Source organism: Anolis sagrei, chromosome 12 (genome assembly GCF_037176765.1).
Source record: "Anolis sagrei isolate rAnoSag1 chromosome 12, rAnoSag1.mat, whole genome shotgun sequence".
Taxonomy (NCBI): domain Eukaryota; kingdom Metazoa; phylum Chordata; class Lepidosauria; order Squamata; family Dactyloidae; genus Anolis; species Anolis sagrei.
The window spans coordinates 867014-880403 of record NC_090032.1 but is presented as its reverse complement, the minus strand read 5'-3'; the positions used below and the strand labels follow the sequence as shown (position 1 = coordinate 880403).

The 13390-nt window shown below is 39.4% G+C and overlaps 1 protein-coding gene across 1 annotated transcript in view; it reads right to left on the bottom strand.

Annotated features, from left to right (window-relative positions):
* UBAP2L (ubiquitin associated protein 2 like) overlaps nt 1–13390 on the bottom strand; it is a 52303-nt gene that overhangs the window by 36905 nt on the left and 2008 nt on the right. Inside the window, exons 2-7 of the mRNA XM_060757947.2 lie at nt 7039–7168; nt 6680–6757; nt 5455–5565; nt 5164–5335; nt 3243–3338; nt 3085–3130 (exon numbers count right to left, since the gene is read on the bottom strand). Of these exons, the coding sequence (XP_060613930.2) occupies nt 3085–3130; nt 3243–3338; nt 5164–5335; nt 5455–5565; nt 6680–6757; nt 7039–7128 (593 nt within the window). The 5' untranslated portion in view covers nt 7129–7168. The remainder of the gene's footprint in view (nt 1–3084; nt 3131–3242; nt 3339–5163; nt 5336–5454; nt 5566–6679; nt 6758–7038; nt 7169–13390) is intronic.

The window sequence follows — 13390 nt, the reverse complement described above, 5'->3', positions numbered from 1 at the left end:
TGGTGTTTTGGGCCAGGGCAGAGGCTTGTCTGAGATTTGCGGAGCACTGGTCAGCCACAAAGCCAAGCGGCCGGTGTTGCCGACACTCGCATGGGTTGCTGTGGCATACGCTGTCCCCCCTTGGTGGCTATGGGGCAGCCAGGAAGGGTCTACTGGTATGCGGGCGGGGGACACGGGGAAAGGAAACACACCACACATCGCTTTTCTGAAGACATGACAAACCACGTTTGCACAGCTCCCCAATTCTCTCCGCAGTGAGCCAACGGGAGACAATGGGATTTGTAGTCCATCTAGCCTGCTCATTCCTCTCATTCCAAAAGAGGAATGATCCTCCAATGTTTTCCAATATTGCAGTATAGTGGTCTAGTACAATATAGTAATATACAATACTAATATTGTGCTAATAATTGTAATATATCGCATGTACATGTAATATTGATCATAATATTGTAATACAATATAATACAAATAATACTAATAATACAATATAATAATTACATTAATATTAGTAATATTGCAGTTTATGGCATAGTACAATATAGTCATATATAATACTAATATTGTGCTATTATTAATGTAATATATAATATATTAATATAATATATAATATTATAATACATTATTATAATATGTAATATTATAATGTATTATTATAATACATAATATTATAATATACTTATAATATATAATATTATAATTGTAATATATTGTATGTACATATAATATTGATCATAATATTGTAATACAATAATAATACAAAATACTGATAATAATATGCTATATTTTCATATTACATGTAATATTACTAATAACATTGCAGTCTAGCGGTATGGTACAATATAGCAAAATATAATACTAATATTGTGCTATGCTAATAATTCTAATATACTGTATACACATATACTGATCATAGTATTGTACTATAATACTATAATAATACAATATAATAATTATATATATTATATTACATGTAATATTACTAATAATATTCCAGTCTAGTGGTATAGTACAATATAGTCATATATAATACTAATATTGTGCTATGCTAATAATTATAATATATTGTATGTACATATAATGTTGATCATAATATTGTAACACAATAGATTACTAATAATAACACAATATAATAATATGTTTTATATTTCATGTAATATTACTAATAACATTGCAAAATAGTCGTCTAGTACAATATAGTAATATGTGTTAATATTGTGGAATGCTAATAATTATAATATATTGTATGTACATATAATATTGATCATAATATTGTAATACAATAGAATACTAATAATACAATACAATAATTATATATTTTGTATTACATGTGATATTACTAATAATACTACAGTCTAGTGGTCTAGTACAATATAGCAATATATAATACTAATATTGTGCTATGCTAATTATAATATATTGTATGTACATATAATATTGATCATAATATTGTAATATAATAATACAATATAATAATTATGTATATTATATTACATGTAATATTACTAATAATATTGCAGTCTAGTGGCATAGTACAATATAGTCATATATAAAGTTAATAGTGTGCTATGCTAATAATATAATATATTGTATGTACATATAACGTTGATCATAATGTAATACAATAGATTACTAATAATAACACAATATAATAATATGTTTTATATTTCATGTAATATTACTAATAACATTGCAAAATAGTCGTCTAGTACAATATAGTAATATGTGTTAATATTGTGGAATGCTAATAATTATAATATATTGTATGTACATATAATATTGATCATAATATTGTAATATAATACTATAATAATACAATATAATAATTATATATTTTATATTACATGTAATATTACTAATAATATTGCAGTCTAGTGGCATAGTACAATATAGTCATATATAATACTAGTATTGTGGTATGCTAATAATTATAATATATTGTATGTACATATAATATTGATCATAATATTGTAATACAATAGATTACTAATAATAATAAAATATAATAATATATTTTATTTTTCATGTAATATTACTAATAATATTGCAATACAATAGAATACTAATAATACAATATAATAATTATATATTTTGTATTACATGTGATATTACTAATAATACTACAGTCTAGTGGTCTAGATCAGTGGTTCTCAACCTTCCTAGGTCTGCGACCCCTTAATACAGTTCCTCATGTTGTGGTGACCCCCGAACCCTAAAATTATTTTCGTTGCTACTTCATAACTGGAATTTTGCTGCTGTTATGAATTGACATGTAAATATCTGATAGACAGGATATATTTTTATTCTCTGGATCTTGGGAGTTGTAGTTGGCTGGGATTTATAGTACACCTACAATCAAAGAGCATTCTGAACTCCACCAGAGATGGAATTGACCCAAACTTGGCACACAGAACGCCCGTGACCAGCAAAAAATAATGAAAGGGGTAGGTGAGCATTGGTCTTGAGCTTGGGAGTTGTAGTTCACCTATATCCAGAGATCACTGTGGACACAAACAATGATGGATCTGGACCAAATTCTACACAGATACTCAATATGCCCAAATGTGAACACTGGTGGAGTTTGGGGAAAATAGACCTTGACATTTGGAAGTTGTAGTTGCTGGGATTTATAGTTCACCTACCACCACAGAGCATTCTGAACCCCACCAATGATAGAATTTGGCCAGACTTCCCACACAGAACTCCCATGACCAGCAGAAAATACCGTGTTTTCTGATGGTCTTTGGCGACCCCTCCGACCCCTCCTCTCAACCCCCCAGGGGTCCCGACCCCCAGGTTGAGAAACACTGGTCTAGTACAAAATAGTAATATATCATGTTAATATTGTGCTATGCTAATAATATAATATTTTGTATGCACATGTAACTTATAAGCCGCTCTGAGTCCCCTTCGGGGTGAGAAGGGTGGGATATAAACGTCGTAAATCAATAAATAAACAAACTTCCTGATTGTCAGGGATTCTGGGAACCCAGATTCAAAATATCCGGCAGACCAAAGACCAAAACAGCCCCAAACCCATACTTTCTTGGCGCTGTATCGTAAATCAGGGAAAGAAGGGCGTCTTACCCCATGCCTTGGGCCGAGAACCGTCCTCCCCGCCGTCCAGAGCCGCCTGCGGACACAGGAAGAGACCGGCATGACATCGCAATTCTCCCCCAGGACCCAAATTGGGAACCTAGGAATGTGTTCCGGCCCACCACTCGGTCCCTGTGCCGGCCACTGACCTCTGCCTCGCCCACGGCCGCGCCGCCCCCTCTCCGTGCCTCGCCCGGAGGATCCGCCCGTCTTGCCGCCGTCCAGCCCGTTCTCCTGGCCCCGAACTGCAAAGGCACACACAAAAAGATGGCAACATGCGGCTTGACTGTCGCACCCGGCGACCCCAGGAACCCTCCCCGGTGCTGCCCTCTCTGGTGACACCTGCGGGGTATGAAATGCTCTCTTTGGGGAAAACAAAACACCACCGGAAGATGAGGCAGCACTTCCTGAACGTAAGGGGAGCTGTTCAGCAGTGGAACTCTCTGCCTCAAAGCCTGGGGGAAGCTCCTCTTTGGAGGCCCTTAAATAGAGGCTGGATGACCATCTGTCGGGATAGATTACATTGCGCTTTTCCAGCATGGCAGGAGGAGATGAGACTAGGTGGCCCTTGGGGTCTCTTCCAACTCTAGGATTCTATTGTTGTTGTTGTTGTTGTGCTTTTCCTGCCTGGCAGAAAAAGGCTGGTCTGGATGGCCCTTGGGGTCTCTTCCCACTCTATGACTCTATACTACTACTACTACTACTACTAATAATAATAATAATAAATCTATAATAATAGATGAGAATGATGGCATCCCCTTCCCTGGAAGTTTCTAAGCTGAGGCTGGATGGTCGTCTGCCAGGAGGGATTCGGTGGTGCTTTTCCTGCCTGGATAGCTCTTGGGCTCTCTTTCTATTATTATTTTATGATGCATAACAAAATTAGTACACAAGATTATTATTATTATTACTGATTTTGCTTTTCAGAGGATTCTATTATTATTATTATTATTATTGATTGTACTTTTTCTAGGAATCTATTATTATTATTGTGCTTTTTCTAGGATTCTATTATTATGATTATTGATTTTCAAGGATTCTATTATTAGTATTATTATTACTCATTGTGTTTTTTCTAGGATTCTATTATTATTATTATTATTGATTTTGCTTTTTCGAGGATTCTATTATTATTATTATTACTCATTGTGTTTTTTTCTAGGATTCTATTATTGTGCTTTTTGGGATTCTATTATTATTATTGATTGTACTTTTTCTAGGATTCTATTATTATTATTGGTTTTGCTTTTCTGAGGATTCTATTATTATTATTATTGATTTTCAAGGATTCTATTATTATTATTATTATTACTTATTGTGTTTTTTCTAGGATTCTATTATTATTGATTGTACTTTTTCTAGGATTCTATTACTATTATTGTGCTTTTTTGGGATTCTATTATTATTATTATTATTATTATTGATTGTACTTTTTCTAGGATTCTACTATTATTATTGATTTTGCTTTTTCGAGGATTCTATTATTACTGATTGTGTTTTTTCTAGGATTCTATTATTATTATTATTGATTTTGCTTTTTTGAGGATTCTATTATTACTGATTATGTTTTTTCTAGGTTCTATTATTACTGTTGTTATTATTGATTTTACTTTTTCTAGGATTCCATTATTATTATTATTATTATTATTATTATTGTGTTTTTTCTAGGATTCTATTATTATTATTACTGATTGTACTTTTCCTAGGATTCTATTATTATTATTATTATTATTATTATTATTATTATTGATTGTACTTTTTCTAGGATACTACTACTACTACTACTACTATTATTATTATTGTGCTTTTCCTGCCTGGCAGAAGACGCTTGCCCTGGATGGCCCTTGGGGTCTCTTCTCACTCTATGACTCTATACTAGTACTACTACTACTAATAATAATAATAATAGATGGGGATGACGGCATCTCCTTCCCTGGAGGTTTCTAAGCCAATGCCGGAGGGCTATCTGCCGGGAGGGGTTCAATGGTGCTTTCCCTGCCAGGATTCCCCCCCTCCCCCTTGGCTCTTCCCGGAAGTGGGGGGGGGCGGTGTCTGTGTGGTGTTGCGTACACTCTCTTCCGCGGCTGGTGCCCCGTCCCCTCCTGGGCAGCCCTCCTCCCCGTCGCCGGCTGAAGTCTCGCTCGCGCTCCCGGTTCTCCTTGCCCTCTTCGCTGGGCTCCGCCTGGCCGGCCTCCTTCTGCCCCGAGAGGCCCTTCTTCTTCCCCACCATCTCCCAGGAGTGCTGCGGGCAAGAAGGGAAAGGGTCAGCCCCCTCCGGCCCTTCCCAAACCAACGGACACTCTCCCTCCGCCCAGCCAAGGGTTTCCCCGCCTGCCCGCCCGCCCTCCGGCCAGCCCTCACCGTGTCCGGGTTCCCTTCCAAGAGCACGTTGATGGCTCTGTTGACGTCCCCGTTGCAGTCGTGCAAGGCGATCACACACTCGTCCTGGTTCTTGCCTGTGATGTCGATCAGCTGTCGGAATGGGAAAAACTCAACGGTCAGTCAAAGCCAGCCCCACTGCGCCAAGGAGCCCCACGGAAAACCCACACTCAGGGCCACGGGTTCAAATGACAGGGAAGGAGAGGCCACCTGAACCTTAGGAACCTTCTTTGGAAGCTCCTTCTGTGGGGAATTTTACGCAGAAGCTGGGTGGCCATCTGTCGGGAGGGCTTTGATTGTGCTCTCCCCACCTGGCAGAAAAGGGTTGGACTGGATGGCCTTTGACGTTCCTTCCAACTCCAGGAGTCTGATTTTATACTCCTATTTCTCCCCATTAACCTTCTAATTCCTATATAAGGATGGAAGACCATCTGTCAGGAGGGATTAGATTGAGCTTTTCCCACCCTGGCAGAAAAGGGTTGGATTGGATAGCCTTTGGGGTTTCTTCCAACTTTTAAGATTATCTCTCTCTCTCTCTTCAGCAGAGGCTGGATGGCCATCTGTCGGGTGTGCTCCGATTGTGCTTTTCCAGCCTGGCAGAAGGAAAGGGGTTGGATGGGGTGGTCTTTGAAGTCTCTTCCAACTCTTAAAATTCTATCTACCTATCTATCCATCTCCTTCTCTGGAGGTCTTTTAGCAGAGGCTGGAAGGCCATCTGTCGGGTGTGCTCCGATTGTGCTTTTCCAGCCTGGCAGAAAGAAGGGGGATGGACTGGATGGCCTTTGGGGTCCCTTCAAACTCTTACGATTCTATCCATCTATCTATCTATCTATCCATCTATCCATCTATCCATCTATCCATCTATCCATCTATCCATCTATCTATCTATCTATCTATCTATCTACTTGACTAGAGGTCTTTTAGCAGAGGCTGGATGGACATCTGTTGGGTGTGCTCTGATTGTGCTTTTCCAGCCTGGCAGAAAGAAGGGGGATGGACTGGATGGCCTTTGGGATCCCTTCAAACTCTTACGATTCTGTCTGTCTGTCTGTCTGTCTATCTATCTCCTTCTCTGGAGATCTTTTAGCAGAGGTTGAATGTACATCTGTTGGGTGTGCTCTGATTGTGCTTTCCCAGCCTGGCAGAAGGAAAGGAGTTGGGACCGGGTGTGTCCCCCCTTGGGGTCTCATCCGACCCTGTGACTCACCTGTTTCACCTTCTCCTCAAAGTCGGCATCGTTGTGGTCCGATATCATCTGTGCAAGCCGGATCTGCTCTGCAGTGGCCTGCCAGGAGAAAGGACAGCGGGGGGTCAAACACTGGGATACAAGCACATGCCCACCAAGCAACGTTGTATGTCTAATCAGCATGTAATGTTTCCCATGCATATATGTGCATTGTAATCCACCCAGGGTGAGAAGGGCAGAACAGACATACTGTAAATAAATAAAGAAATACATTTTTTTCAGTGATCTTTGTCTTCACTGTCCTTCTGTAGGACAAACCTTGCCTAAACTCATCCTAGGTAGGGTTGACATTGTAACGCAGCGTGCGGGCGCTGGCTCACCTGAGGCCGCTGCTTGTGCTGTGCCTGGTTCTGCGCCTGCGCCTGCTCCCAGCTGCCCCGGGCCCGGTTCGTGCCCACCGAGGTCATCATTTACAGTATATACAAATAACAGTATTTACAAGGTCGAACTCTGCAAAGACAAGGGGGGGGGGGGGGGGAGAGAGAGAGACCACGCTCAGAAAACGGGGGAAGCCAAGGGTAGCAAATGCAAGGCCCTAGGAAACATGTCCTGGGGGGGGGGGGGCGCAGTTTGGGGAGGGTTATATTTATAGGCATGTAAATCCAGGAACTTCTTCCAAAAGATGAATCCACGAACATGAGCACAAGACTTTCCCAAAGAGACATAGACATAGACGTGAACGTGGAACAAGACCCAAGGTGTACACTTTAATGCAGTGTTGCCTGTTCTAACCCTTTCAGTAAACAACACTCCTCAGCACTGCAGGTTCAAGCAGTTTGTGGAAGCAAGAGCCCGCCTATGGAAATACCCACATACATACACAAGTCAACGTTTGCATGTAGAAAAAGCACCATCAAGAATTATAGTAAGAGAACCATGGAAAAGGCACAATCAACAGTAATAATAGAATCCTAGAAAAAGCACAATAATAATAATAATAGAATCCTGGAAAAGGCACAATCAATAATAATAATAATAATAATAATAATAATAGAATCCTAGGAAAAGCACAATAATAATAATAATAATAATAATAATAATAATAGAATCCTAGAAAAAGTACAATAATAATAGAATCCTAGGAAAAGCACAACAACAACAACAACAATAATAATAGAATCCTAGGAATAGCACAATAATAATAATAATAATAATAATAATAGAATCCTAGAAAAAGTACAATCAATAATAATAATAGAATCCTAGGAAAAGCACAATAACAATAACAACAATAATAATAGAATCTGGAGTTGAGAGAAGGAGCTCATCTGCGCTCTCCCCGGATTCGAATCTCCGACCTGTCCCGTCTTCAGTCCTGCCAGCACAAGGGTTTAACCCACTGCGCCACAGTAATCACACCTGACAAGGCTAATGTTATTTGTTTATTTAGTATCAAAAGCATCGCATAAATTAGTATAAAACCGATAAAAATAGAAGGAGCGCAGGCAGCTAAATATCTTTTGACCAAAAACAGGCAACAGCAACGGCATTGTCTGTAGCCCCCAACAATTCCTCCTCTGTGCATGAGGCAGGGCACAATGGACGAACATACTGATGCAGAGTTGTGTGTCCTGCTCCACAGTCACACAAGATTCTGGGATTCTTTTAGGTAGTGCCAGTTTGCCAGGTTGTGTTTTGATCTGCCCACTCCACTTCTGAGTCTATTCAGGGACTTCCAGGTTGCCCATTCTTGGTTTGCCCCTGGAGGAAGACCCTCCCTCTTGGGGGGGGGGATCCAGTTGGGATTCCCTGATTTAGCTGCCCAGAGGGAGACCCTCGCTGTTTCTGGGGGGACACCAAGAGGAGTGGTCGTTCTCCTAAAGCTAATGTTCAGGAAGTTATTTGCGTGGCACAAAACGTTGATTTGACTAGCAAACAAGAAGCTCCACAGCAGGCACCAACAGACTTACATGAGGCCAAGCCCAACAACATATTACAATAAATAAAACCAAAACACAATAACAACACAGTAAAATACATACAACACATCGAAATACATCGAATTCTAGGCTTTCTCTTTGCCATTCAGGACTGGAAATGGAAAGCAATAAATATAATAATAATAATAATAATACTATCCCTGTAAATAGATAGATAGATAGAGCAATAGACCTAAGAGAGGCCTACCTCCAGGTTCTGATAGATAGAAAGTTGATAGTGATAGACCTAAGAGAGGCCTACCTTCAGGTCTTGATAGATATCTATTGGGACCTGAAGATAGGCGTCTCTTAGGTCTATCGCTATCGATAGATAGATAGATAGATAGATGATAAGAGTGATAAACCTAAGAGAGGCCAAACTTCAGATCCCAATAGATAGATATGACTTCTTAAGCATGTACCCCAGGCATGATCCACCAGCTGTTAGGAATTGTGATAGACCTAAGAGAGGCCTACCTTCAGGTCCAAATAGATAGATAGTTAGATAGACAGAGTAATAGACCTAAGAGAGGCCTACCTTCAGGTCTTGATAGATAGAGTCATAGACCTAAGAGAGGCCTACTTTCAGGTCTTGATAGATAGAGTCATAGACCTAAGAGAGGCCTACCTTCAGGTCTTGATAGATAGAAAGTTGATAGCGATAGACGTAAGAGACGCCTATCTTCAGGTCCCAATAGATAGATAGATAGATAGATAGATAGATAGATGATAAGAGTGATAAACCTAAGAGAGGCCAAACTTCAGATCCCAATAGATAGATATGACTTCTTAAGCATGTACCCCAGGCATGATCCACCAGCTGTTAGGAATTGTGATAGACCTAAGAGAGGCCTACCTTCAGGTCCAAATAGATAGATAGTTAGATAGACAGAGTAATAGACCTAAGAGAGGCCTACCTTCAGGTCTTGATAGATAAAAAGTTGATAGTGATAGACCTAAGAGAGGCCTATCTTCACGTCCCAATAGATAGATAGATAGACCTAAGAGATGCTTACCTTCAGGTCTTGATATATAATAATGAAACTTTATTTGTACCCCGCTACCATCTCCCCAAGGGACTCGGTGTGGCTTACATGAGGCCGAGCCCACAATACAACAGTAAAAACAATAACAACACTAATACAAAACATATATATATATTGTAAAGGAGGGAAGAAAGTAAGGGAAGTCGAAGGGAATAAATACAGAATATGAATTATGTATAAATAAATAAATATCTCCGGGGGGGGGGATATAGGTTGCTTACCTGTAACCGTAGTTTCCCGAGGGGTCACCTGTGAATTCACACATATGGTAATTCCTGCGCAGAACAGCTTTTGGAACCCTCTATAGTTATTAAACATTTTTGGCGGTAGCCCCGCCCACTTTTGCCAGTGAGTATAAGTAGCCAGTGGGCGGGGCTACAGCCTCCAGTTCTCTTCTGCCGCAAAACGCAGCCAGGAGGCATGACTAGCGGAGAGGATGGGCGGGAATGTGTGAATTCACAGGTGAGCACTCGGGAAACTACGGTTATAGGTAAGCAACCTATATGTGCAATTCACAGTTGACCACGATGGTAAAGGTCTGGTTAGAAAGCTGGCCTCACTTCTGGGCAGCCGCGTGCATTAGACGAGCCCACGGCTTCATCCAGCCAACTAGATCACAGTGACCTGCGCAGAACAGCTTTCGGAACCTTCTAGAGAGTTATTAAACATTTTTTGCGGTAGCCCCGCCCACTTTCCCCATATAAGTAGCCAGTGGGAGGGGCTACAGCCTCCAGTTCCCTTTATCCGCCACAAAACGCAGCCAGAAGGAGGAGGCAAGACAAGAGGGGAGGATGGGCGGGGATGTGCAAATTCACAGGTGACCACTCGGGAAACTACAGCTACAGGTAAGCAACGTAGGTCTGGTTAGGTCAGTCTGGTTAAAAAGCTGGCCTCACTTCTGGCCGGCCGCGTGCACTAGACGAGCCCCCGGCTTCATCTCGGCCAACTTTCCCCATATAAGTATAAGGGGCTACAGCCTCCAGTTCTCTTCATCCGCCGCAAAATGCAGCCAGAAGGAGGAGGCATGACAAGCGGGGAGGATGAGCGGGGATGTGCGAATTTACAGGTGACCACTCGGGAAACTATAGTTACAACCTATATGTGCAATTCACAGTTGACCACGATGGGGACGGTCTGGTTCGAAAGCCGGTCACCCTCTCACTTCTGGCCGGCCGCATGTGCTATGCGAGCCCCAGGTTTCACCCTGGACAACTAGGCTGCAGCAGAGCTCCAGACCGGAACTGCCCAACAGACTTGATTTCATGACTAGGCCTAGCTTCAAATTCTGCCAAAGAGTCAGCGAGAACATCAATTTGAGTACTAGGTTTTCTCTTTGCCATTCATTAAAAAGGGACACCAGCAGCGCATTGGTGCAAAGATGGAACCCTTCCACAACGGTGGGGGTCCTTCCCAATGTAAACAATCTTTCCCAACCTGGGGCCCTGCCACAATTCATGGCTGGGGATGGTGGCACCCATTGCCCAACACATCCGAATGGATGGGGAAGGCTGCACTCATTATTATTATTACTATTAAATAATAATATTATTATTAATAATAATATTATTAAATATTATTATTTAATATCCTTTTGAAAGGTTAGCTCAAAGACTCCCAAACTCCAGCTGTTTTGGATGGGTAGGCTGTTAGGAATTGTGGGAGTTGGGAGCCCAAAACAGCTGGAGGGAGGGCCAAAGTTGGCCCAGGCCTGCAATAAAGCCTCTCAACATATCTTTGAGTTTGGATTCTATTACAGAAATAAGGTAGAAGGGCAGGGCTGTGTTATATTTACACCTTAGAAGCTATGACAGAAATAAGGTAGAAGGGCGGGGTATAAATACAGGAAATAAATAAAATATATAATAATAATAATAAACGTTTATTTATACCCCGCTACCATCTCCCGCAGGACTCGGTGCGGCTTACAAGAGGCCGAGCCCAAATACAACAGAGACAATAAACACAACAACAACAACACAACAATAAATAACTCATAGCAAAGCAAAACAATAACAATATATATATATATGGAGAGAGTGAGAGAAATATATAGAATATATAGAAGAAGGGGCAAAGGGGAAGAAACGTAACAAACAAGACGGGGGAAGAAAAGAAGGTAGGAAAGGAAGGAAGGAAGGACGGGAAGTCAAAGTGAATAAATACTATATAGTAATAACGATACTGTATTTATAGTGCGCCCTATCACTCCAAAGGGACTCAGGGCGGCTTCCAATACAATAAAAGGTAAACATGCATTGCCTGTATAAAACAAAAATAAACATATAAACAACAAACCATAAGATACATTACGCGACGAATTAAAAGAAGTGATTTAAATAATTATCATTAAATAATCAGCATTGAAGCCATTCAAAGCCAACTAAGGTAGAGTACCCAATCTATCTATATTTATAGTTATTTATCTATCGTGTCAGGAGCGAACCAAAATAGTTGTATTGCATTTAAAAAACAGACAAACAAACAAAGAAAACACTAAATTTGCAGACTTGGCATTCTATATTTATAGTAAAGGGAGGGAAGGAAGGAGAGGAAGTTGAAGGGAATGAATATAGAACATACATATAGAGAGAGAGCAGAGACTACATATATATATATTAGAGTCATAAATATAGAAATAAATATAATCACGGTAAAGGGAGAGAAGGAAGGACAGGAAGTCAAAAGGAATAAATAATATATATATATATATATATAGAAAGAGAGAGAGAGAGAGTATTGTGGTAATATAGAATGTATGTATGTATGAATATTTACGGTGGAGGGAAGGAAGGATGGGAATTCGAAAGAATCAATATAGAATATATATAGAGAGAGACTGAATTGTGATAATAAATACAGAATAAAGTATACATAATTATGGTAAAGGGAGAGAAGGAAGGACTGGAAGCAGAAAGGAATAAATATAAAATATGTATAGAGAAAAATGTATATAATACGATAATGTAGTGTGTATACACACACAAATATATATTATAGTGGAGGGAAGGAAGGATGGGAAGACAAAACAAAGAAATACAGACTATATACAGAGACTATATAATATAATATATTGTATATTAAATGTAATATTCCTAATAATATTGCACTATAATGTTAAAGTACAATGCAATAAATAATATTAATATTGTGCTATGCTAATAATATAATATATTGTATTTTCTTTTTACTTGTAAGCCGCTCGGGGTGAGAAGGGAGGCAGATAAATGTCTTAAATAAATAAATACAATAAAGGGAGGGAGGGAGGGAAGGAAGGACGGGAAGTCAAAGGGAATAAATATTATATATAATTACGGTAATAAATAATACACACACACACATATATAAGTAATGTAAAGGAGGGAAGAAAGTACGAGAAATCGAAGGGAATAAATACAGAATATATATAAATATAGAAAGAGAGAGAGAAAGAGAGAGACTATATATACAAATATATATGTATATATATGTATATATTACAGTAAAGGGAGAGAGGGAAGGAGAGGATGTTGAGGAGAATAAGTACTATATATATATATATACATATATATATAATTACAGTAATAATTAGAGAATAAAACTACTGTAAAGCAGGGAAGAAAGTACTGGAAGCCAAAGGGAATAAATACAGAATATATAAAGACTATATATATATATATATATATATATATATATAGTCTTTATATATATATATATTATGGTAAAGGGAG